Below are 24736 nucleotides of genomic sequence, written 5' to 3' on the forward strand. Positions count from 1 at the left end.
GCATGGCTCTGCTCTGGATCCAAGGCTGTGTGACCCCCAAATCCAGGTTCCCACTCTTGTGTTCCAGGTGCCTTCCCAATCTGGCATCATGTGACTGCACCCCCGCTGCTCCAGGCTGGGTCAGGGAGTGTGGCCTACCCAGGGGCTGGCCAGGCAGCAATGACACTGTGGATTAACTTGTAGGGTGACCAAAACATGTTGAATCCCCATCTTGGGAATATGTAGCTGAAGCAAAGGAGACTTTGGCAATTGAAAGAGAGAAGTAATAAGCTGGAGAGATCCAAGGTTTATTCAGGGCCAGGGTGGCCTACAGTGGCCATTAATAGAGCTGAAGTTGAGGGCAGAAGCCACATGGGAGCCCAGGAAGAGCAGACAATTTTGTTGATAGATTCTGTGTACAGATCTAACCCATAGATCTTTGTCCTCTTAATTGAGCTAAGTTAAATGACTACTGTAACTTGGTGTTTGGAGACTCTAAGTAGGACTCTATGGCACATTAGCAGTAAGTTGTAGCTATTTTTACTTATTTAAAAATGAGCAGCCATGATACACAGCCAAAAAACCACAAGAGAAGTGGTCTGGTTTCACAATGATGGAGGTTCAAGTGCTAGAGGAAGGACTGCATTTATGATCCTGTGTGGAGTCTGCTTTCCCTCAGGTTATGCTGTGTTCACTGTCTTCAGGTAAGACCTGCCCATAGGTAAGCTGTAGGCTTGAGGGGTAACTCATGTTCTTCTACAGCTACGAGGAGACACCCTGACTCTTTTCATTCATGTGTCTTCAAGCTCCATAGAAATTGTGTTGAATCCAAATCCAATAAATGTTTGCCATATGATGGTAGTCTTAAATGTCTTTTCTTGGACTTTTTTTTATTTAGTTAATGGTTATTGATTTAAGACCAAGAAGAGGGTATTAAATCTTCATTCTAATAGAATTATCTTAAAAGGTATGTTCTGTTATAAATGTGAAGTCATCTATGAAGGAACTTGAAATTCTTTTCTGATTATCTCATAGCCCGTAATCAAATGAAAACAGTAGTATCACTTTCTCTGTAAAACCTGATGCTTTCCCTGACTTGACTTAAGAATGTCAAATATGCCTGATAATTTTCTGAATATTTTACTTATTTTGAGTAAATTTAGGACAAGTATCTGCACAACATTCTGGCAGCATGGTTTGAGTATGTACTTTCCTTTTCTAGTATTCAATTACATGAGAATGTGTATGAAGCACTTGCAGTACAGGGCACCCAGTAAGAATGTCTGCCACCTCACCCCTGCCAGGCAGCGTTACAGATTGCATCTTGCTAAAAGGTAAGAAGAATAATAAGCAACAAATCAATGCAGGACAAATTTACAGAAAGTCTAAGTTACAGGTTAGGTTGTCATTTATGTAGTACTCAACAATTTGGAAAGGATTCTCACAGTTACAATGAGGCCATTGATTTTTCTCATAGCACCTAGAGCAATATCAGTGGCCTTTCTAATGCTTCTCTACTTTACTTGAAAAATAACCCTATCCTTGTCCAGTGACTTTCCAAGCCAGAGAAGCTTGTATTAAGGAGATAAATTGAAATATGTGCCCCAGGCCCAGCTCTGCTGCTAATTAGCTACAGGAACCTTGGAGGGGCTCTCTAGATTTTTTTATACCTCCCTTGGTTCATTGCTCAATCACTTGACACAGTTGGACTACAGCAGGGCACAGCAAATACCTAATACATTTCACTATCTCCGCACTCACTCCAATATGGTCCACCTGATTGTGGTGCGGGGACGTCAACATCAGAATCCTTCATCAGGAATCACCAGCAGATGATCAGCGTTTCTTCCTGATGTCAAATTTATGTGTACTTTCTGTGGCAAAAGATGGGAGATGACTTTTTTTCTTACTTTTGTAACTCTGTTCTCAAATAAGGGATCCAGGAAAAGGACTTACTGACTTCCCTGTAAGGAAATGGCACTGTGGGCTTATGGTTAATGCTCCCCCTGTGTCTCTGTATGAATGGCAGCCCCATCTTACTCTTCTCTTATTAGTCCTCTTGACCCTTAGACATCTTTTTCACAGCAGTGCAATGTTATTCCTAGTATGCTGTTTGGCTCTTGTTACTTTCTCTTTAGTCAGCTATAGAGCTTACCTATAAGCAAGGAAGGAGAAGACGAGCCTCCAGTTGGAGCTCAAATAAACAATTTAAGAAGTTAGAGCTGCAAAGGTCCCTTGTACATTTTCATCTTAAACAAAAATAAAACCTATAGTGCTTAACCAATACCCTTACAATAAAAGTGAATTATTGCCCCCTTGTGGTAGAATCAGATACCGTATTTAAATTATTTCAGTTTGTAAGAGTATTCCTTCAGTTTCCACTACCAAAACTTTGTCCTTTATAGTGAACCTGAAATATTTATGAAAATAATTTTAGTTTAAAACCACTTCTCCTTGTTCTCATTTTCAAGTCTATAGAATTCTGTGTTTGAACCATTTTGCTTTTTCTGTTTTAAGTATCCATTATCCAAGATCTATGTTCTGTGGAATAAACCCTAATTTCATCCAGGTTTCTCTGCTGTGGTCCTTAATGCTGCAAGTGAGGTGGTAGAGGCTTGCAAATATCTTACTGGACCCTTAAAGGTCATGTTATTTATCTGAAGAACTAAGATTTTCCTCAGAGCTCTGAAATTAGGAACTTAAGAATTATCTTATACAGGTAATGTTAATGGTAATTTAATTTTTAGGATTAATTTTATTTTTTTATTTTGAAAATGAAACATTTAAAAATCAAACGGGATTTGCACCTAAAGGAGATGTCCTTAGACAAGGGACAAAAAGTTCATGGAAAATGAATATTCTGGTGTACATACTATGCATGGGCACACTGCCCATCTGCCCTCAGCAACAGGTGCTCATTGATTCTCAAGGTAGCATATTCCATTCATACCATAAAATTAGTAAACTATCTTCATGCACTACAACAAACTTTTTTTGAACCATAAAAAATGGCTGAAAGAGAGAAAGCTGCACCGATTCAAAGCCAGGAGCTTCTTCTAGGTTTCCCATGTGGGTGCAGGGCCCCAAGCACTCTGGCCATCTTCCATGCTTTCCTAGGTGTGTTAGCAGGGAGCTGGATCAGAAATGGAACAGCTGGGACTTGAACTGGTGCCCATATAGGATGCTGATGCTGCAGGCGGAGGCTTAACCTACTATGCCATGGTGCCAGCCCCAGTTTTTATAAATTAATATAAATCCAGGTAGGTCACAAATATTTTGAATTCTGGCATTCTGAATGATCCTCACATTTATATGTTCAGAGAAGGCTACTTTATTTCCTTTTTTTGGACCATAATCACCCCCTACTTTTTCTTTTTTTTGACAGAGTTAGAGAGAGACAGAAAGGTCTTCCTTTTCCGTTGGTTCACCCCCCAAATGGCCTCTACAGACCCAGGTGCTTCTCCTGGTCTCCCATGTGGGTGCAGGGCCCAAGCACTTGGGCCATCCTCCACTGCCTTCCCAGGCCACAGCAGAGAGCTGGACTGGAAAAGGAGCAACTGGGACAGAATCTGGCGCCCCAACCGGGACTAGAACCTGGGGTCCCAGCGCCACAGGCGGAGGATTAGGCTAGTGAGCCACGGCACTGGCCTATAATCACTTCCTACTAATACCTTCCAAGAACACCTATCTGTACACGATCTCTGGATTATAGCTTTTAAAATACATGCTTTCATAAGGATGTGATGATGAAGCTACCACTTGGAAGTTTCTTAATTGATTAATTGAAATTCAAAATGCTCTCTTCAGTAGTGGCTTGTTAGTTTTCAACACGTCAACATTTATTGGTTTGTCTCCCAGTTATTTTTTTCTCAAAGCAAATTGGATTAAAGCAAATAAACATTAAAGGATTAAATGTTGCTGGTTCTTTCAAAACATACTTATCTATCAGTGAAATACTTTTAATGAAAAGAAGTTTATAACAAACCAGATGGATGCCACTAACAGAAGTTTGTGATAAATAAGTGAAAATGGATTTATTTGCTTTTTTTCTTTCCTCTTTATCCTCACATCTGACTCCTGATATGATACAAGTAACCTGTATAGCTTGAAATTGCAAAGAAAGTTTAAATGTTATCACAAAAAAGCAAGATGATTGATATGCTAGTTATCTTGATGAAATTATTTTACAGTTTAAGGTGAAGGCCTCAAAAACTTTGGAAAAATGGAATGAAAGGAGTGAAATGTCACTTGGTTAATCCTCCTCCTGTGGTGCCGGCATCCCATCTAGTGGTTGTTCCTCTTCAGTTCAGCTCTCTGCTGTGGCCTGGGAGGGCAGTGGAGGATGGCCCAAGTGCTTGGGCCCCTGCACCTGCATGGGAGACCAGGAAGAAGCACCTGGCTCCTGGATTTGGATTGGCACAGCGCCAGCCATAGCAGCCATTTGGAGAGTGAACCAACGAAAGGAAGACCTTTCTCTCTAACTATCAAATAAAAAAAAGTGAAATGTCAATTTTTTTTTTAAGTCTTTTGGTATATACATATAACATTGTTATATACCATAAACAGTTTTATTTCAATTAGAAGTGTTGTGTTATTCTGAACTGTTACGGAGGGTGGGGAGATTTTTTTATGTCAAGCAACTTAGATGCAAGGTATCATCATACTTGCTAGTTTGGACCTTCTAGAATAAAAACTTTTTGAACTAACTGAAAGACATGGGCCAGTAGTTCCTAAGCTTTTCCATCTTAGCTTCAACTACAAGTGACATTCTGTAGGAACCTGTGTACCACTATAGTAGGCAGGCTCTTATAGTACAGCCTTTTTCTTACACCCATTTATGATAAATTTTTGGGATGTTCAATAGTAGTACTCTGAAAAATAATTTCTGTGCCCTTAAAATATAAAATGCCTAAATTTATAGTTGAAAACATCTTATTGCTTTAGCGATCATAAAATAAAGAGCTCATGAAAAATTACAGTCAGATGTTTAGGTAATTTATAATTTTTTCAGTGTTATATGAGTAATAAATATCTATGTATAAATCTTTACACAAGTTTATTTTCCTAGGATAGATTCCTAGATCTGAGTCAAAAGTTATGAATACTTTTAATGCTTTTGTAAATGTTGCCAGATGGCTTTTAAGAAAGGTGGTATCAATTTTATATTCTCTTAATACGTTCTAATGCCTGTCTCACTACATTCTTACCAACATTAGGTCTTTTTACTTTTAAGAATCTTTGCAGTGGCATCTTATTTTATTTGGCAGTTTTAATTGTTCAAATATATTAGCCATTTTTATTTCCTTTATGAGTTGTATTTAGGTCTTTTGTCTATTTTTATGAGCCTTTAAAATATTTTAGGAACCAGCTGGCATTTTCCCAGAGAATCATTAATCACTCTTAAATAAATAAATCTCTGCTACTCCTTCTTAGACAAACTTTAGTTGCCCATGTGAGAAAAAGAAATAGCTTGATTGCTAGTCATTGTCTACAACTCAGATTTTATGTTGTGCCTCCAAAGCATCCTCTGAAATTGGCCAAATTTGTAGGGGCGATGGTTACATTGGCTTTTTGTCCATCTGTTTGAGCTGCTTTGAAGGGTGCCTTTGAGGTGACTCCCAAGTCTCCATGGCAGGGGCTGGCATTGTAGCACAGCAGGCTAAGCTGCTGTTTGTGATGTCTGCATCTCATATTGGAGTACTTGTTCAAGTCCTGGCTGCTCCACTTCCAGTCAAGCTCCGGGCTAATGTGCTTAGAAAACAGTCTGTGATCATTCAACTGGATGAGGCCCTGCCACCCATATGGGAGACCCAGACCCAGACCTGGCTGTTTTGGCCATTTGGGAGAATGAACAGCTGATGGAAGATGTCTCTCTGTCTCCTCTTTCTCTGTTGCTCTGCCTTTCAAATAAATAAGTCATAAGAGTCTCCATGGTGAAGTTCATAGATGCAGTGAAGCCCAGGTTTCTAGTCAGGGCATCACAAATATATCAGAATTTAGTAAAAATCAGTCCTGATTGTAAGTCCTTATTTTTGTCACAATTGTGGCTATAACAATGGTTAACTACAGCTGCTATATGGGTCCTGCTTTCTCCAATGTACATGTATGTATGTGAGGTAGCTTCAAAAAGTTCTTGGGAAAAACAGGATGCAGATTTTCCATGAATTTTTGGAAGCTCCTTCATATATATATATATATTTTTTTAAATAAATATGTATATATTATAGAAGCTCTTTTTTATAGTCACAGCTACTTTTTTTTTTCAATTTTATTTTCTTGCATTTAGCCTTACACTATTTTCATCCAAACACTTAGTAATCATTATGGAAACTCCAGATGTACATCCATCAGTAAGGGGTGGAAGTTAAGAACCACTGTTCTAATGATGTAAAGATTTTTACCTGAACCTAGTGAGGGAAAAAGCCACCTGAGGGCCTTCCTTGAATTTGGGAGCTTATGAAAGATGAAATCAGTGTCTGACTGGCAGTGGAGTCCATATTTTCACAGCTTCATGTAATTTGTGAGTCTTTCTGATAGCTTGATGCAAAATAATGTACCCCATTTCTGATTCTAATAGCAGTAATCCACAGCTGAATGTTAGTATTTCCATAAGGGACTGTTCACCTTTCTCTGTAGAAGAATTGATAGGTTATCCTGTTGGACTATTTCCACATGTGTGCAAGTCAATGTAATTTTGTTGGTAAGAGTGGCTTTGATAGTATCTAACTTTGTTCATTTTGATTATCTTGCTTTGCTGGTGATTTTCTACATCTTCCTTTCATTATAGGAACACACGTTTTTACATGGCATCATAACTTTGTAGTGAAAGGTGAACGCAGAATCTTTATTCTGTGTATGTAGAAACTGGCAGGCAGTCATCTTAGCTACATGACCATGCCAAGATAGCAGGTTCCTGTTCCTTTTCTGCCATTGGTAGTCTTGCTCTCTTAAACCACATTGCCTTCCTTAAAATAAAAAAAAAAAAAAAGAATGATATCTGGACCAGTTCTTACATCCACATATCAGTACTGAAAATGCTCTGCAGAGTTGATTCTGCCTGATTTTGAAGAGATTTACATAAATAGTGAGCTCTGAAGGGTACTTGTACGTTCTCAAAGTCCTCAGGGTGATGAGCAGAATTTGTTCTTAAATATGCTGGAGGTTGACAGTTGCCTCATCAAATTTAAGCTGTTTCTTATCTTGGATTTTATATATTCCATGTTTTTACTTGTGAATGTACAGTCAAGTCCATGAGTTGAGTTGTTCTTTGGGTGACTGGTATCATACTTCCTGTAGGTATGAATGTGTAGCAATCTAAACTCTTGAAGTCATTCTTGGACTCAATTCTTATGTCCAAGAGGACTTCTTTTCACTTCTATAGATAATAGGGGCACATATTTTGGTTAGCTTTAATCTTACTGATGTACTTTCTGTTTGAGAGTCTTAGGATCTCAAATACATTTTCTTCTGAATCTTACTTTCTATAGCTGATGTTTTCATATCCTTTGAGTTGAGCTTAAAGTCTAAACAGCCTATTATGGGCCACAACATATTTTCAATTAGTTTAGGCCTCTCTGTGGTCAAATCTGGGTAACCATCTTTACTATCTAATATTTACAATCTACCCTAGATGAGTAATGGGACTGGCTGACAACAAAACCAACAACCAAGCAGTAGCAAAGAGATGCCATTTAGAAAACACTTGTGGAAAATGTTCCGATTTGTAGTTAGAGACCCCAAAACATGGCTCATTAGAATCAGTATCATGTAGCTAATTGCCAATAAGGAAATATAATAATAATTATTATAAAAGTAACATAACATACTATAACTTTAAATATTTTATAGGAATGAGTTTTCAGAAGCATTGCTAAATATTTAGCCAAAATACAAACTTTTTGTGAAATAGAAATCACTCTATTTTCATATGATATTAGCCAGCAAACCTAAAGACCCTTTGATATTGAAAGTTACATCAGAAAAAAAGTACTTCAGAATAATTTATTAGGTAAATGACATGAAATTGGCATTTAAAAAAAATGAGTTTCCTGGTATTTGTGCATAGATTTACTGTTAAAGTAGTACTTTTAAATTTCAATGACATGATTTATTTGAAAAATAAAAATTTGAAAAACAAATTGAAAAATAAAATGAACTTTTCTTAACATATCTTTGTATTTTTATTATAGCAGAGTACACTTAGAATCTAGTAATATTAGATTACTTTTAAAAGAAATTCCAGGTTTTGTATAAATTAAGCATAAACCAAATAATTTTAAATGATTTTTATAAATTAAGGAGTTTTGATTTCTTGGTTCCCTATTTTCTCTATATAAACTATTTCATAAGACTTTATAATTGAATCTTCTTTTTAAAATATACTATTTCAAGTATTTCATCTCTCTGCCCTCATTAGGTATATCTCATCATTAGAGATAATGTTACTAAATAGTTGTAGCTTTACAGCTGCTTTGATTAATGATGGCTTGGACTACAGTTTCATCAACTAGGATTAACTTCGTTTAAAGATGGCAAAATGCCATCATAACATTAATGCCAGAATTTAATGAGAACCAGAAGTTAACTTCAAGGACCTTTTATAATTTAATATGGGGGCATGATCATGCTCTCATTATTTTAATGTTGCATCCTATTCAAAAATGTATTTTTTTCTTATGATAAAAAATTTCACTCAGCAAACACTTATTGAGTATTGACTAAGTGCCAGTCATTGTGGTAGAGTCTTCAAGAGTGAGACTGTTTTCCTTCCTCAATCAAAACAGATCTTTTCTGATCAGAGTAGAAATGAGAAACCGCTCCCTTATTTGGGTATCTCATGGCCTCCCTTAATCTTGTATGACCTTGGTTTCCTAAGGTACTTATCTCCATAATTTCTAGTCAATTTCTTTTTCATTTTTTACATCAGCCACTTTCTCCATTGTCCGGACTGAAAAGTTGGCCAGCTATGACCTATAGTGAAAAAGTCTGGGGCGTTGAATTTTCTAAGTTGGATATATTAGAACTAAATATTCTCTTTGTATATACTGGTTCCCCATCACGTTGAACAGCTATATTTTATAGGAGGAGAATACTTAAGTGTTGTAGAACTACACGATAAAATCAGAAGAAAAGGAGGTAGGAGAGGAAGAACAGTCAATAGGATTCTTTCTAGTCCATTGAGGAAAAACCTTCCTGTACCGAGGGTAGACAGTATTATCTTCTCACAAATGTAGACTTTTAATACCTTCTCTGTCCTAAAAATCTCATGAGTTGTATGTCTTTAAACCTAGAGGGCCATGTACACATCCTTGAAAACTTATGTATCCATACTTGATAAGAATGTCGAGACCTTCTAAAGTAAGACTATAATCCACAACCTAAAATTAGAGCCACGAAAGAGAGAAAACTGCATCTGAAATTTCCCCATAGAGGAAAACCTCAACTGTGGAGCTTATGGTCTGGGCTTCCTAGTGGCTAAGACAAAGAGGGGAAATAGGATAACTTGGTGTGTTTTTCTTCACTAGAAACTAGAACAAACAGGTATTCTTCTTGTTCTCCACTTGTAACAAGGACAACAGGTCCCAGGGATTTGGGTAAAGAAGCCATTAAGCTCATAATGAATAATGTCCTCATGACTTTTTGTAGAAAATGAAAAAATGTTCCCTATATGTCATTTCATATATTGGCATGTAGAGAGCATGGAGGGAAAACTGTTAAAAGCAATATTTTTTTTCTCCCATGGGGCAGAGAGGGGAGTTTGAAACTTCTGGTATATTTACTGTAGATACATGCTTATTTTCTTTTGAGCCACTGACATGTGGAGCAGTAGAAAGATGTAAAGATGTGTAGTAAAGGGTAGCATTGTTAAAAGTAGGAGGGGATAAATAGAATTTTTGTGGCAGGATGATATTTGAAAGACTGATCAGGCCACTGGGAGGTTTTTAAATATGCCAGTTCCCTGTAACAGGAAGATCAGTCTCTGTTTTAGACAGCATATCCAATTTAGTAAATTATTATTATTCCATCAAAATTAATGTGAACAATTTTCTCTTTGAGGCTGCTTTTTCCATAGGTGATGTTTTCCAGATGGGCCTTGTGCAAAACTCGCCATGTTTTGTGTTTTCTTTTCTAGAGAAAGAGCCTTTTCTGACATCTTTGCATTTCTCTCTTCCTCCATTATAGGGAAGAGAACACCCAAAGCAAAGGAGAAGAGAAACAAGAAGAAGAAGAGGAAGCTGATAGAAAGGGCCCAGGAGCAACACAGTGTCTTCCTCGCCACAGACAGAGCTAGTCAGTAAGGGACAAGGCCCGGATGGTGGATTTGGGTTTCTGTGGGTTTTGTTTTTTGTTTTTTTTGCAAAGGTGCACAAAGCTACTCTCCACTCCTGCACACTGGTACACAGCCTCCGTGCTGCTGTGACCGGTGCCTGTTCCCAGTAACATTGTGAAAGGAAGAGCCACGGGTGTGGTGTCCGAGTTATTTATGCTTTGACCTGAACCTGGAGACTGTGATGCGGGAGCTTGTTAGCCTGACTCAGTGGAAGCAGGCACGTGATGGGCTCGCTGTGTGCTGAGAGACTCTCCCTGGCTCCACGGGTGCTTGCGAGGTGTGAGGCTGCCAGCCACCACCGGAGAAGGCACTCGTGCCTGTTTATGTGAACAATGCTCGGCCGGCGAAGCATGGTTCACCTTGACCTTTGCTTCTCCATCATGCATTTTCAAAGGATAAGTGTATGTGGCTATCTGCTTAGTGTTACCCCACAGTGTCCCAGCGTCTGTGACCTTCAGACTGTTGAGTGATGACACTGCTTTTAGCTGGGGATGTGCTACGGAAATGCCTGCTCAGTTTCACAGCAGCTCTCATATGTACGTATTCTGCTGGGGCTACATATAAAGCTCTTATTTACTGTATATTTATGCTTCCCTGTATGTAACAAGTCAGACCTGATTAATATGATGTCACTTTGTTTCTAGTGGTTCCTAACCATTGCCTGGTAAATAACTGTTCTAGGTTTGCAAATGGAAAAGTGTCTTGTTGCCTCTTGAAACTTTTTTTGGGGGGGGGGGGAGGGAGGGGTGGGCTTATTTCTAAGACTAGGATAAGCTAGTTTGTACATAGTCAGTGCCCAGTGTCAAAGCTTATGGACAGACCTTCCCCACTCCATGTATCACCCACACCAATAAAGCAGCATGTGGCAAGTGGCCCTCAGAAGCTACAGTTCCCTTTGAGTTGAAGATGTGCTGAATCTACGAAACACGACTGAAACTGGAGGAATTGCGTGCAGTTACTTGAAGGTACTCATGAGGCCCTTTCATGGGCCAGCTAGGGAATTGTTCAAATTTTTATTTGACTTTAGAAAGTGTATAACATTCCCCAAGTTTCAGTGATAGGACATCTACCAGTATTCTTGAGTCCCTGAAGTTAGCTTCATTAAACTATGCTTGGAATTTGGCCACAAACCAGGATGAATTCCTAAAACTGCTGGTCAATTCTTAACAGAATCTCCTTCCTATCCACAATGGGAACCTTCCCAGGTGACTTTCAGAACAATAGTTTGAAAAGCAGCTGCTTGGGGCAACTGGTTCTTAGAGGGTCATGGATTGGCTCCTTCAAAAGATATCTTTATCTTCCTGACTGATCAAGGGAAAAGTTAGAAAAAAGCAATGTTTGCTGATTTTTGAGGAAATAACCAAAGCAAGGTAAGGCTTTTCTCTCACCTTGCATTGGCAAAACTACCTCTTTAGCGCTTTTGTTAGACGTTTGAGTCAAAAGCATCTTACCAGTAAATGTAACTGTCATATACATCACTATGGAAATACTGTTCCTAGGAGATAAGAAGCCATATATGAATGTAGTATACAACTGTAGGGTTGGCATTTAGTCCTGAAGTGTTCACCTCTTTCATGTCTATTTACAGTGTATTCCTATTGACTAAGTGGGGAGGGGTCTGCTTTATAGAGTGCTTCATTGTTAAGTCAGTACCTGTTCTGTTTCTGGGATGTTCTTTTTGTGCATTAAAAAATTTCAAAATTATATTTTGTGAAGATTCTTTTTTACCAAAGACATACATACGGAGATAAAAATGAAATAATTTAATTTTACCCTCAAATAATGGTTCTTCAAAAAAAATTTGAAAAGCAATATCTAGGATACTAACTAGTTTAGAGTCAGTTTTCCCAGGGTGAGTAATTTAATCTCTCCAGTCTCAATTTCCTTATCTGTGTAATGGGGCTCACAGTGTTATCTGCCTATAGGGATGTGTTTTGACTAAATTGAACAGTGAATATATAGGGTGGTGTTTTAAGGTCTAAATTACGTAAAATGTGTAAAGAACAGTAAAGCAGCAAGAGTACATACTGAAAACTACAAGTAGTTATCACCTCTTTCAATGGATATTGATTCTTTAATGAAGTATAATCTTAATAGGAGTGTATTGGTACCCTTCAATCCATTGCTTGATTTCTAGACATTAAATTTTTATTCTTAAAACCAGCAGATGTAAATAAATTCCTTTGAGTTTTCCCCAAAACTCAATTCATATCTGTGCATATGTTGCTTATAAACTAACTGCTGAATCAATTGGGACACAGTCGCAAGCCTGGGCATTTCAAACAAGGAATCGAATGCCAGGAATTGGTTACCGAGGTGATAAAAGAGTAAAAAGCAAAAATAGGTCAGCAACACCACCCAGAGAAGCTACTGTTGCCCCAAGAGTTAGAGGCTAACAGGAAGAAATGGAGTTTCCAGAAGCCAGACACAAAGGCCACTACATTAGAGTTAGAACCAATGCTGGGACTAGAACAGTAACTGCAGAAGGAGCTGGAACCAAGGACAAAAAATGTCAGGAACGGTGATCTCATCACTATTAGAAAGATTGCCTGAGTCCAAGTGAGGAGAAAATACCCTAGGTCTCTCAACCTCCCTGCTTCAGTCTTCCACCGGCGTCTGCTACTGTCCAAGTGAGCCCAGTAGCTAGTGGGCAAGGCAGTCTGGGTATTGTGATACAGAGTGTTTCCTGGGAAACAAGGAGTAGATATGAGTAAACTAGCAAAGAGCAGCGTAATCACCAACACTTGGCCTCCAAATGAGCTGCTTGCCTTCCCTGTTCAATAGTAAATGTCCTTACCTCATTAAACAAAAACCTTTGTATTTATCATTTACTTCCATTGCTCTTTTCCACCAATTAGTCCCTAAACTGAGCCTACCTGGGAATGATCGCCTGAATTTCTCTGCACTCTGTCACTTTACTCTAGGATCTAGTCCTCTTTGTCTCTCTTCCACACTCATCCATTATGCCTAAATATTCTTGTTCCCAGCTTTACTTACTCCACTAACTCATTTATATTTTTACCACTTAATTTTCTACTAACATGTTTGTTCTGCCATTCTCTTGTTTAAATATCTTCCTATTTCTTATAGAATACAGCTTACTTTTTCACGTAACAGTGTCCTTTAAACACCCTCTTTACCCAGATAATATATGGAGATAAAGAAAAGACTGAAGGAATGAGTTAATTGTTATAAAATTTCGAGGTTTCTTTTCTGGTAAACTTGGGCATGTTCACCACAATGGTTGATGCCCTTTAAATCATGAAGTCATAAATTTGAGGGCAAACTTGACTTCAAGGGTGAATAGCTGGGGCAAGCATTGTAATACAGTGACTTAAACCACTGCTAGGCACACCTGTACCCCATTCTGGAGTGCTAGCTTGAGTCCTGTTCTGCTCTCAATTCAGTTTTCTGCTAATGCATCCTGAGTGGCAACAGACTATGGGCAAGTGATCAGCCCTCTGTTATCCGCATTGGAGTCCTGCTTGGAGTTCGACTCTTGGCCTGGTCCAGTCCTGGCTATTGTGTGTTTAGGAGTAAACCAGTGAATAGGCGATATTTCAGAGTGCCTGTCTGCTACTTCACTTCCCTAAATACCCTAAGAGGCCATGGCTAGGCCAGGCTGAAGATGAGAGCCATGAACCCAATCCATGTCTCCCGTGAGTATAGTAGGGGCCCAATTACCTGTGTCATCAACACTGTCTCCCAGAGTGCCAGAGCAGGAAACTGGGATTGGGAGCTGGTTATGCAGGCATCATAACTGCTAACTTCAAATGTCCATGCCCACATTACCTTTTAATTCCATGTTAAAATTTGAGTGACATAGACACAGAATTTCCATCTGCTAATTCACTTCCCCAAATGATCACAATGGCTGGGGTTGGACCAGGCCAAAGCCAGGAGTCAAACACCATGTGGGTCTCCCACATGGGTGGGAGGAGCCCAAGAACGTGGGCCATCTTCTGTGTCTTCCCAGGTGCATTAGCAGGGAGCTGAATTAGAAGCAGAGCAGCTGGGACTCAAACTGGTATTCTGATATGGAATGCTGGGATTGCAGGTGGCAGATAACCTGTTTCATCATGACACTGGCCCCCTTAATTCCATTTTTCCATGAACTCTTGCAAGTCCCCTTATTGAACAGTCTGAAAATTGTGTATTGTATAAAGATGTCCCCATATTAATGTAGGATGAATTATTAAAGCAAACTGCCATATGTCGCCTCTGCCAGCTCTACCAGACATTGTTAATCATGCTTTTTTGACTTCTGAGCAAAACACACAGATTCAGACTCCTTCCCAGCAACGGCGTTCCAAGCAAACACTACCAACAGATTGAAGTTGACAGAGAAGTTACAACATTTTGCTTCCCAGATTCAAGTTAATGCTCAAGAGAGCGACAGTGTTCTTTACCCAGAACTACTCTTCAGAGCGTTCCCTCCAGTGTTTTTGTAACCTTTCCACTAAAGTGCACTTAAAGGCAGAGAGAAAAGCAAATTCATAACCCTGGATTTATAAACTGAATTGACATTTTAACGTCAATGTTAATATACAAATTTATGCAGAATTTGCATTCTACTCAATAAAAATGGCTGCTAATTTTTAAATGCAGAATTACCCCCCCCCCCTAGTGTTCAGCATCCTCTGGAAAAAACCTTAGGGAGAAATCGGTCTAGGAAGATGTGCTGTGTTTAGTTGGCCTGGGTTTCCACGCATCGGACATAGTCACGTTGGAGGAGTCACTTATCCCTGGGAGAAAGGATGTCCCTATTAAGGAGCATGGTATCTGCTGGTAAGGTTCGCTAATGGCATTGCCAACTGACTGCCCCTTGGGTTTTACAGTGTCAGCTGCTGTGGTGGCATGCTGTCCAGGACATATTCAACTTTAATATGATTCTCGTCTACCAACAGGCTGCCCCTTCTCCTTGTTAACTTAGTTATAACTGAGCCACACACCTTTCTACATGTTTTTGAGAAGAGGGTCAGCAAATTTTTTCTGTAAAGGGCCAGGGAGTCAACATTTTAGGCCTTGGGGACCAGCTACGTGGTCTCAATCACAAACACTCAGCTCCGCTATTGCAGCGTCAAAGTAGTCACACTCAGTACCTAAATGAATGGGCATGGCTATGTTGAAATAAAATTCCATTTATAGACATTTAAATGTAAATGTCATAGTTTCAGTGTATCATGATTTTTTCTAAACCGTTAAAAATGTAGAATTACCAGCTTGTTAGATATATCAAAATAACGGCTCTGCAGATTGAGATTGCAGACTGGATTTGCCAGTCCCTGATATAGAATATGTCTTTTTATTTATTTGAAAAGTAGAGAGAGAGAGAGAGAGAGAGATCTGCCATCTATTAGTTCACTCCCCAAATACAATGACAGGGCCTGGGCTGGGCAGAAACCAGGAGTCCAGGACTTCTACCAGGACCAGGGGCCCAAGCACTTGGACCATCTTCTGTTTCTTTTCCAGGCCATTAGCAGGGAGCTGGATTGAAGCAGCTGGGACTCAAACCAGCACTGGCCTGAGATGATATCTTGTTGGTTTATGCACTATCCTTGTAACAGCTGGGCCACACCCTAGCTGTTATGGGCATTTGGGGCGTGAACTAGTAGATGGAAGATCAATTATCTCCTCCCTCCATCCCCCCCTCCTTCCCATCTGCCCCCTCACTTTGCATTTCAAGTAAATGAAAAATAAGAAACCCAAAAACAAAAATGTTTTCTGCATAAATTTTCGTCTAAAACTTAAGGGATATAAACGTCCTCACTACCTTCTAGCATATCCTAGTCCCTGCGTTCTAATCAGAGAACCACATGCTTCATCTTCTAGCTTTACAAATCAGTACTTGTGTTTTTTCTGCAGTATGTTTCAGTGGTATACTATTACTCCCCCCCCTTTTTTTTTCACAGGCAGAGTTAGAAAGGTCTTCCTTCTGTTGGTTCACCCCCCAAATGGCTGCTAAGGCTGGCACGCTGCGCCGAGCCAAAGCCAGGAGCAGGTGCTTCTTCCTGGTCTCCCAAGCGGGTGCAGGTCCAAGCACTTGGGCCATCCTCCACTGCCTTCCCGGGCCATAGCAGAGAGCTGGCCTGGAAGAGGGGCAACCGGGACAGAATCCGCCGCCCCAACCGGGACTAGAACCGGGGGTGCCAGCGCCGCAGGTAGAGGATTAGCCTAGTGAGCTGCGGCGCTGGCCAATACCCTAGTTCTTGAAGCCTTATTATTTACATGAATTAATGTCCTGGACTCATTTTAAACACAGCCAGGAAAACTCTTTAAATATTTTGAATATACCCACTAGCTCCTTTACTGCATTCCAGGATCCATAATTCCTTACCTGTGTCCCCTATTACCTTTGTGCCTTTCCTTAATAGAGTTTGACTCCCATTTTCTGTCATAGCCTATGAAAACATAGTATTCATTGAGTATCTTTTAAAAGCAAAGCCTTTTAAATAGTGACTGCACTATGCTAATTGTCTGGTTTGTTCATTTTGGCTGCTGGGTGAATTTTAGACTAATGTGTTCTGTTTTCTTGAGCCCTTCTACAACAAAGACAGAACATGTGATAATTGCAGGAACATCAAGGCAGGCATCTCTGGGTATATTCTTTGGCATGAAGTCTGAATTATAGGTATACAGAAATCTGGGAAAGAAAATCCGTCACAGGAAATAAGTACTAAGGTACACATGGGGTTAGTATGACCAAAATCCAGCCTGAAAGGGGGAGTGACAAGAGTGTAGTCAGGAGGAGCTCAAGATCAGTTGTGGGATCAAGAATAATCAAAGGTGAAGTCGTGAAGGGCCATGAAAACTGCAATGGCAGCTTAGAGGTTAGTCTATGAGCTTGGAGAATCTTTGGAGTATTTCTAAGAGAGTGGTGTGCTCTGATTCCTATGCACTATTCACTTGGGCTGCTGTGTAGAAGGTGGGTTTTCAGAGAGAAAGCAGAGAGACAAGTTATCAAGTTGGTACACTAATCAAGTGAGATCCATGTGGTGTGGGTTGGTGGATGGTAATAATGGAGATAAATGGGTAGATTCAGGACATATTTTGGTAGAAGAAACCTTAAGATTTGCCTATGAGTTCCACATGGGGTGAAGAAAGAAAGGGAACCAAAGATATCCCATAAGTTTCTTGTTCTAAGGAACAGGGTGGGGGACATGGAGAAAATTAGAAAATACTGGAAAATAAGTCCTTTTTTACTTGCTAAATTTAATGTATCTGTTAGATATCTGTGTGTAGAAATCAGGAAGGCAGTTGCATATAAATCTGAAGCTGAGGAAAAAGTTCAGGGCTAAAGATATAATTTTGTAAGAGGTATGAGTGTATAGATGGCACTTAAATCTGTGGAACTTAAAAGGATGATCAGGGGAAGAATATTCAAGGGGAGAGAACAGACTTAGGGGCTCTTGAACCTTAGTCACCAACCAGAGGATGAGAAATCATCAAAGTGGTGAGTAAAATGTTTACAGGGGTCGGGGGGTGGCACTGTGGCTTAGGGAGTAAAGCCGCCACCTGCAGTGCCAGCATCCCATATGGGTGCCGGTTCAAGTCCCGGCTGCTCCACTTCTGATCCAGCTCTCTGCTATGGCCTGGGAAAGCAGAAGAAGATGGCCCAAGAGTGAACCAGTGAATGGAAGACCTTTGTCTCTCTGCCTCTCCTTCTCTGTGTAACTATGACTTTCAAATAAATAAATATATCTTTAAAAAATATAAAAAGTTTACAGTGAAGGTATCCTGGAGCTGGTAGACACTTTGAGTGGCCAAGGACTAGGAATCAAGACGTGCAAAGTCCCCTTGCCCTTTGTCTTAGGACTAAAATATCATTGACAGTTTTACTCTTCTCAAATCCATTTACTTACTGTATACTCTCCAAGAAAGAAACTGACCAACAGTTTATAATCTTCTTGAAAATGGTTTCATTGTAGAAAGAACTTAAAATAAGTCAATGCTTAAAAACTTTGGAAACCACTCTTGCCATAAATGTGATAATGATACTTAATTTCAGGTTACCATATCACCTACCAATTTCATCTACATTTATGATGAAATAATTATCTCAATGACTGTACAAAGAATTTTCCTTTATTTCTTTCAAATTTAATAAACTATATCAAGTGAACAACAAACCATTCTGTGAATTAAAGGTCCTTGGGTTTGTAATTTTCAACAGTGAGGATTTTTTTAAACTTGTAATTATTGAGGTCCTCTGGTAGTAGCTCTCTGATGTGAGAGCATACATGTTTGAACAGAGTGAGGTCTTGCACATGCACAAACAATCATGGCATTTAACTGGAAAGTGAAAGAGTGGCAAAAGTACTTTTTAAAAGGTCTACTGTATAAAATAAGACAACTAAAGTTTGAAGAACCTGCATTCTACTTTTAGTTTTATTCAATAACTATGTTCCTGATGCTTTTCCCTATCACATATGCTTCTCCTGAGTTTACTCTCTCTTGCTTATACTACCCAGAAAAACCAAGTGTGGCAGAGACTTCCAGGACTTATCACATCCGATTCTCTCCCTTCTGGCCATTGAGAAGAATTCCATGTCTCAATCTTCTTGAAGTTTTATGGTTTCTTGGGACTGATTTTAATCAATGGAATTTGGATAGGATTTACATGTGTCACTTCAGGGCTGGGGCACTTGAGTGCTGGTGTATATTTTACCATGAGTTCTTTTCTCTTTTGGCTGTGACCACAAGGTGAAAGCAACGTGAGTCTCTGAGTCACTGTATGGAAAACAGTTGCCTTGAGTGGTTGCCCAAGCTAAATCAGACTTTGCCTGAGCAAAAAGTATTTATTGTATTAAGTCATGGAGATTCTGGGTTATTAATTACCTTGATGTAGACTTGCATCCTGTGGAATGCAGCTTTTCAGTTTGTTTTTACTTGGGATAAATAACTATATTATATAATTATATTTCATATTAACTGAAACTTGATCAATAGTTATAGAAAAGCAGAAAAAGTCAAAAGGATATTTGCCTGCAAACTTAGAATTAGAACCATAACCTCTTCTCTTAATGAAGTGTCTCATTTGGACAAGAGATGGACAGGTATTCTGAAAGTGGTGATACAATAATGTATTGTCAAACTTCCTCAAGTTCACAGGTATAATATTATATGGCCCAAGAAGCACATGATCGCCATAGGTTTTTTCCTTATGACTACTCTGCAAAAGGTGTAGGCAAGCTTTGAAATGGGAGTAGTGATGATAATGAATCTGCTACTGCGTTTTCTCATGTCATAGCATGGATCATCCTGCTCACAGAACAGCCTAGTCCAAATGCCATCTATCAGTTTGACCCTCCCAAAGCCCTAATTCATAATGTGATTATCTTTGGAGATGGAGCCTTTGAAATAGCACTTGGGGATAAATGACATCATAAGGTGGAGCATGTAAGAGAAGGAAGAGAGGGTGGGTGCCCAGGAGAAATGCCATGTGGGAATGCAATGAGAAGATGGCTTTCCCCAAAGGAAGGGGAAAGGCTTCTGCTGATACCTTGACCTTGGTTTTGCAGCCTACAGAAGCATGAGAAACAGATTCCTGTGTTGGCAGCCTCCCAGCTTATGGTCTTCTGTGATGGCAGCTCCAGCTGCCATCAAACATAAGGAAGAACCATCACCTCCTCTAGGTGTGGCCTGCCTTCTCTGATTTACCACTGATACCTCCCTCTGAATTTCTACAGCGAATACAATGTTTCACCTAATAAAGTTACAACTTATATTTCCTGCTTCACTAACTAGACTGAAACCATTTGAAGTGATCACTCATACTCTGTATAATATCTTTCTTCCACAAAATTATGGATATAGTAGCTGGTCAGTAAATGGCTAATTGAAAGGATTATGTTAATGGTCCAATATGTTCTGCCCAATTTTTATGATTACTAAAATCTGACTCAACCCAGAAACTAAAAGTTTTTGTGTCAAGGGGGAGAATTTTTTATATTACTTGTAAGATTCTTCAATTACATTAGATTTCTCTGAAAGATGTGTTTGTTATGTCATAAATTGCTTCCTCTTATTTTTCCAAGATAATTGTGCTTCTGTGTTTTTTGTTCAGTGTTTAAAAGGGGTAGTAAAAACTAATCAAGCCAATTTATCTGTTTTAATGGACTTCATAATTTATCAGATCAGCTCTCAATTCCAGGTAGTTTGCAAAGTGACACAGGGTCAGCTAAAGTTTTAATTAGGGAAGTAAAACATCTGTTTTAAAGGTGATGCCTTAATTCTGTGATGAACTAAATGACTTAGGTGGAAGAACTATAGGTTGCCGTCCTGAATCATAGTCAGAATCAGGTTGAACATCCTGAACTCTTTCATATGCCTATTCATGCAGCAACATGTACAGAACCCTATGTGATTCTGTGTCTGTTGTGTAGCCCTGTCTTTTTCTCTGCTCTCACTGTTCCCTGACACAAATGATTTTCTTCTGGACTTAGAGATAAACTATTCCTGAAAGTCCTTTGTGTTCTCTAGTTTCTTGTTCTGCAGTTACATTATTAAGAGCTTACTGAGAAAATCTTGATCAAATGGGAAAAGGAAGCACCACCAAGTCACAGCTCCAAGCAAAACCACTTTACGAGTATGCGGCTGGAGTGCACGTTAATGACACCAGTGCCCAGGTGGCCAAATTTATGTCCACCCTCTTGATCTGATAATACAGAACAGGGGCATGAATTGGTAATGAACCAGCCTGAAAACAGATGGTGACTCCATGTGTGTATGTTGCTGAAAGCCTACAAAGGGGAAACATTAAATATGTGTCTTTAAATTTAAATTAGTGCATTTCCAAAACACAGACTGTTGAGCTTTTGAAAATAGGCTGGCTGAATGTGTTTCATCTTATAGTTTTGAACTCTGATGTGTTTTGTGGAATAACAACAGACAAAATGGATGGTATGCTAGTTACCCTCTCTTTAACTTCTCAGTATCAGTGGTACTCCACTGTAATTAGGTGCCTGTGTGTAGTTCTTTGTCATTAAATTTTCTGTACCCTAATTAGGAAATTTAGAAAATTTAAAAGACCACCATCTAAAAATTGGCACCAATTATTAAATATACTTTCTCAGATTATATAATTTTTTTGTTTTTCAATACTGATTGAGTTTAGTGATGAAACAATTTGCTTTAAAACATCTTCTAGATGTTTAAACAGTATTTTGTCAAAATGAACTAATATATCCGACATTCTGCCTGCTGGATATATACTTAGGCTGTACTGAAGGTATTTGGGCCTGAATCTATTTAGAAATGATTATTTCTTTGATTTACAGTCAGAGAAAAAAACTGGTGCTCAAATGCCAATCCAAACACATCCCAGAATAATTTTAGGGAAAAACTCACCCTGTGATTCCATGTGGACCTTGGATGATTTAATAGAAAACTGCAGAGAAATGAGTGTAGCTGAAGGTTGAACAAAGTTTAAGCTTTGTTGAATTTAGTCTAGACTCTATAAACAATGGTTGGTCACTCTTCTTGCTACACTGAAGCATTCACGTTTGTAATTAGGTTACAAATTCTCTGAAGATAGGGCTCTTGGGTTTAAATGATTGTTTTTCTAGATCACTTAGCATAGTGGTTTGCATATATTAACTAATATTTCTGCAATGATTTATGGTGATATATATATATATTTATTTATGCATAGGCTGAATGACTGAATTTATCTGAGTTCCACATTCTCTTTATACCCATAATTAATATTGTTCAATAATAACTGAATCTAAAATTGTGATCAGTGGTCTGTGAAAAGGTCTGATGGGTATGTTTTCTCCAGGACTCACTGGCTATCCTAATTAAATTGAAATCATGTCTCTTTCATCTGCTTACTTTATACATTTATAAAGCCTATTTAACAATAAATGTCAAATAATATGCACATTAAGTAAGTCCTGACTTGGCACATTCTTTATGCATTCTTAAAACACTCACTAATATGCCAGATTTTATGCTATATGTTGGGAGGGAGGGCACAGGGAAAACACAAGGCCCTTGCCTTCAAGCAGTAGGAGATTTAGTGATGGAAACAGAGCTGCCCAGGCACTTGTGCACTTGGAGTACAAAGTGCTACAATAAAGTTGTGAAGAAAATATTCTGCTAAAGTGCAAGAAGTCAATTCATCACTCATTATCGCATATTTATTTTGGGATTTGCCTCTCAGAAGGCCCCCTCCAGGGAAGATTTGTTGTTTGATAGCACCCCCAGGTGGTGCAATGTGATTTGCAGGGTTGGATGGATTGTGTTTGCCCCAAAGCTATCCCCAAGTTATATTTCTTGAATAACTTGTATAAGGAAGCTTGTCTTGTGTTCAACCATTATTGGTCTTCAGAATTCCATGAATTTTACATCTTTTTTTAGAAATTTAAAATATAATTTACCCATCCCTTCAGAATGGCTAAAATCCAAAAGAGAGAAAAAACAAATGATGGTGAGGATATGGAGAAAGGAGAACACTTACTCAGAATTAAAATGAATGTAAATTAGTGTAGCCACTGTGGAAAACAGTATAGCGATTTCTTAAAACCAGAAACAGACTTTCCATATCCTCCAGCTGGTATATACCCAAAAGACTTGAACACAGTGTATCAAAGGGGACATCTGCAGCACTGTTCACAACAGCCAAAATTTGGAACTTACCAAGGTGTCCATCATCAGATGAATGGATAAAGAAAAATGTGGTATATTTACACAATGGGATATTATTCAGTTATAAAAAGAATGAAATTCTACAATTTGCAGCAAAATGGACACAACTGGAAGACATCATGTTGATTGAAATAAGGCAGGTCTAGAAAGACAAATACCCATATTCTCCTTTATATGTGGAAGATACAGTTTAAAAATAATAAAAAAAGATGAAAGAAATGCCCATGTGTATCAATATAGCCACAAGTACAGTTTTGTAGAACTTTGTTTTATACGTTTGTCAAACCAATGGTTAAGAATGTTGTACTAGGGCCTAGCACTGTGGCATAGCAGGTAAAGCTGCCACCTGCACTGCCAGCATCCCATATGGGTGCTGGTTGGAGTCCTAGCTGCTCCACTTCTAATCTAGTTCCCTGCTAATGAGCCTGGGAAAGCAGTGGAAGATGGTCCAAGTACTTGTGTCCCTGTGCTATGTGGGAGACCAGGAAGAAGCTCCTGGAGCCTGGCTTTAGCCTGGTATAGACCTGTCCGTTGCAACCATTTAGGGAGTGAACCAGCAGATGGAAGATTCTCTCTCTCTATTTCTTTGCTTCTCCTTCTCTATAACTCCGACTTTCAAATAAATAAATCTTTAAAAATAAAATAATGTTATATTACTATAGATTTAATGACCTGTGATTATTTTAAAATTTACTGTATGCTGATGCAATGGTCATTTTTCCATTCAATTACTGTTTACAACCATTGCCTGTATTCACACAAAACTAGGGTCTTTTTGCTTTTTACTTGTTAAACATCTTATTTGATGAAGCACTAGGCCTTTTTACCATATTGTAAATTGAAAATGTATTATCTCAAAAACTAAAGAAAGAAAGGGAGATGGAAGGAGAGTGGGAGGGAGGGAGAGATGGAGAGAGTGGGAGGAAGGAATTTTTCTTTTTTTTTTTTTTTTGACAGGCAGAGTGGATAGTGAGAGAGAGGACAGAGAAAAAGGTCTTCCTTTTTGCCGTTGGTTCACCCTCCAATGGCTGCTGCGCTGCGGCCGGCGCATCTCGCTGATCCGAAGCCAGGAGCCTGGTGCTTCTCCTGGTCTCCCATGGGGTGCAGGGCCCAAGCACTTGGGCCATCCTCCACTGCCTTCCCGGGCCATAGCAGAGAGCTGGCCTTGGAGGAGGGGCAACCGGGATAGAATCCGGTGCCCCAACCGGGACTAGAACCCGGTGTGCCGGCACCACAAGGAGGAGGATTAGCCTGTTAAGTCACGGCGCCGGCCAGGAATTATAATATTCTTAAAATTGTATATACAAATTATATTGAATCGGTTAAAATTAATGAAAAACTAAATAAAAAGTAAAATATAACTTAAAATGTTTTATAGTCTGGATACAATCTTTGATAGACATTCATGTAATTTTTTTTTTTTTTGACAGGCAGAGTGGATAGTGAGAGAGAGAGAGAGAAAGGTCTTCCTTTTTGCCATTGGTTCACCCTCCAATGGCCACTGCTGCTGGTGCATCTCGCTGATCTGAAGCCAGGAGCCAGGTGCTTCTGGTCTCCCATGCGGTGCAGGGCCCAAGCAATTGGGCCATCCTCCACTGCCTTCCCAGGCCATAGCAGAGAGCTGGCCTGGAAGAGGGGCAACCGGGATAGAATCCGGCGCCCCAACCGGGACTAGAACCCGGTGTGCCGGCACCACAAGGAGGAGAATTAGCCTGTTAAGCCACAGCGCCAGCTGACATTCATGTAATTTTATGTTACTGTCATCAATAAAGATGG

The 24736-nt window shown here is 39.3% G+C and overlaps 1 protein-coding gene across 4 annotated transcripts in view; it reads left to right on the plus strand.

Annotated features, from left to right (window-relative positions):
• The window catches only part of RSPO2 (R-spondin 2), a 192376-nt gene extending 181341 nt beyond the window's left edge, over nucleotides 1–11035 (plus strand). For all 4 annotated transcript variants that reach the window (XM_062188107.1, XM_062188106.1, XM_062188109.1 and 1 more), the window contains one exon: nucleotides 10162–11035. In XM_062188107.1, the coding sequence (XP_062044091.1) occupies nucleotides 10162–10277 (116 nt within the window). In that variant the 3' untranslated portion in view covers nucleotides 10278–11035. The remainder of the gene's footprint in view (nucleotides 1–10161) is intronic.
• Nucleotides 11036–24736: the final 13701 nt, after the last annotated feature.

Source organism: Lepus europaeus, chromosome 4, assembly GCF_033115175.1.
Source record: "Lepus europaeus isolate LE1 chromosome 4, mLepTim1.pri, whole genome shotgun sequence".
Classification (NCBI taxonomy): Eukaryota; Metazoa; Chordata; class Mammalia; order Lagomorpha; family Leporidae; genus Lepus; species Lepus europaeus.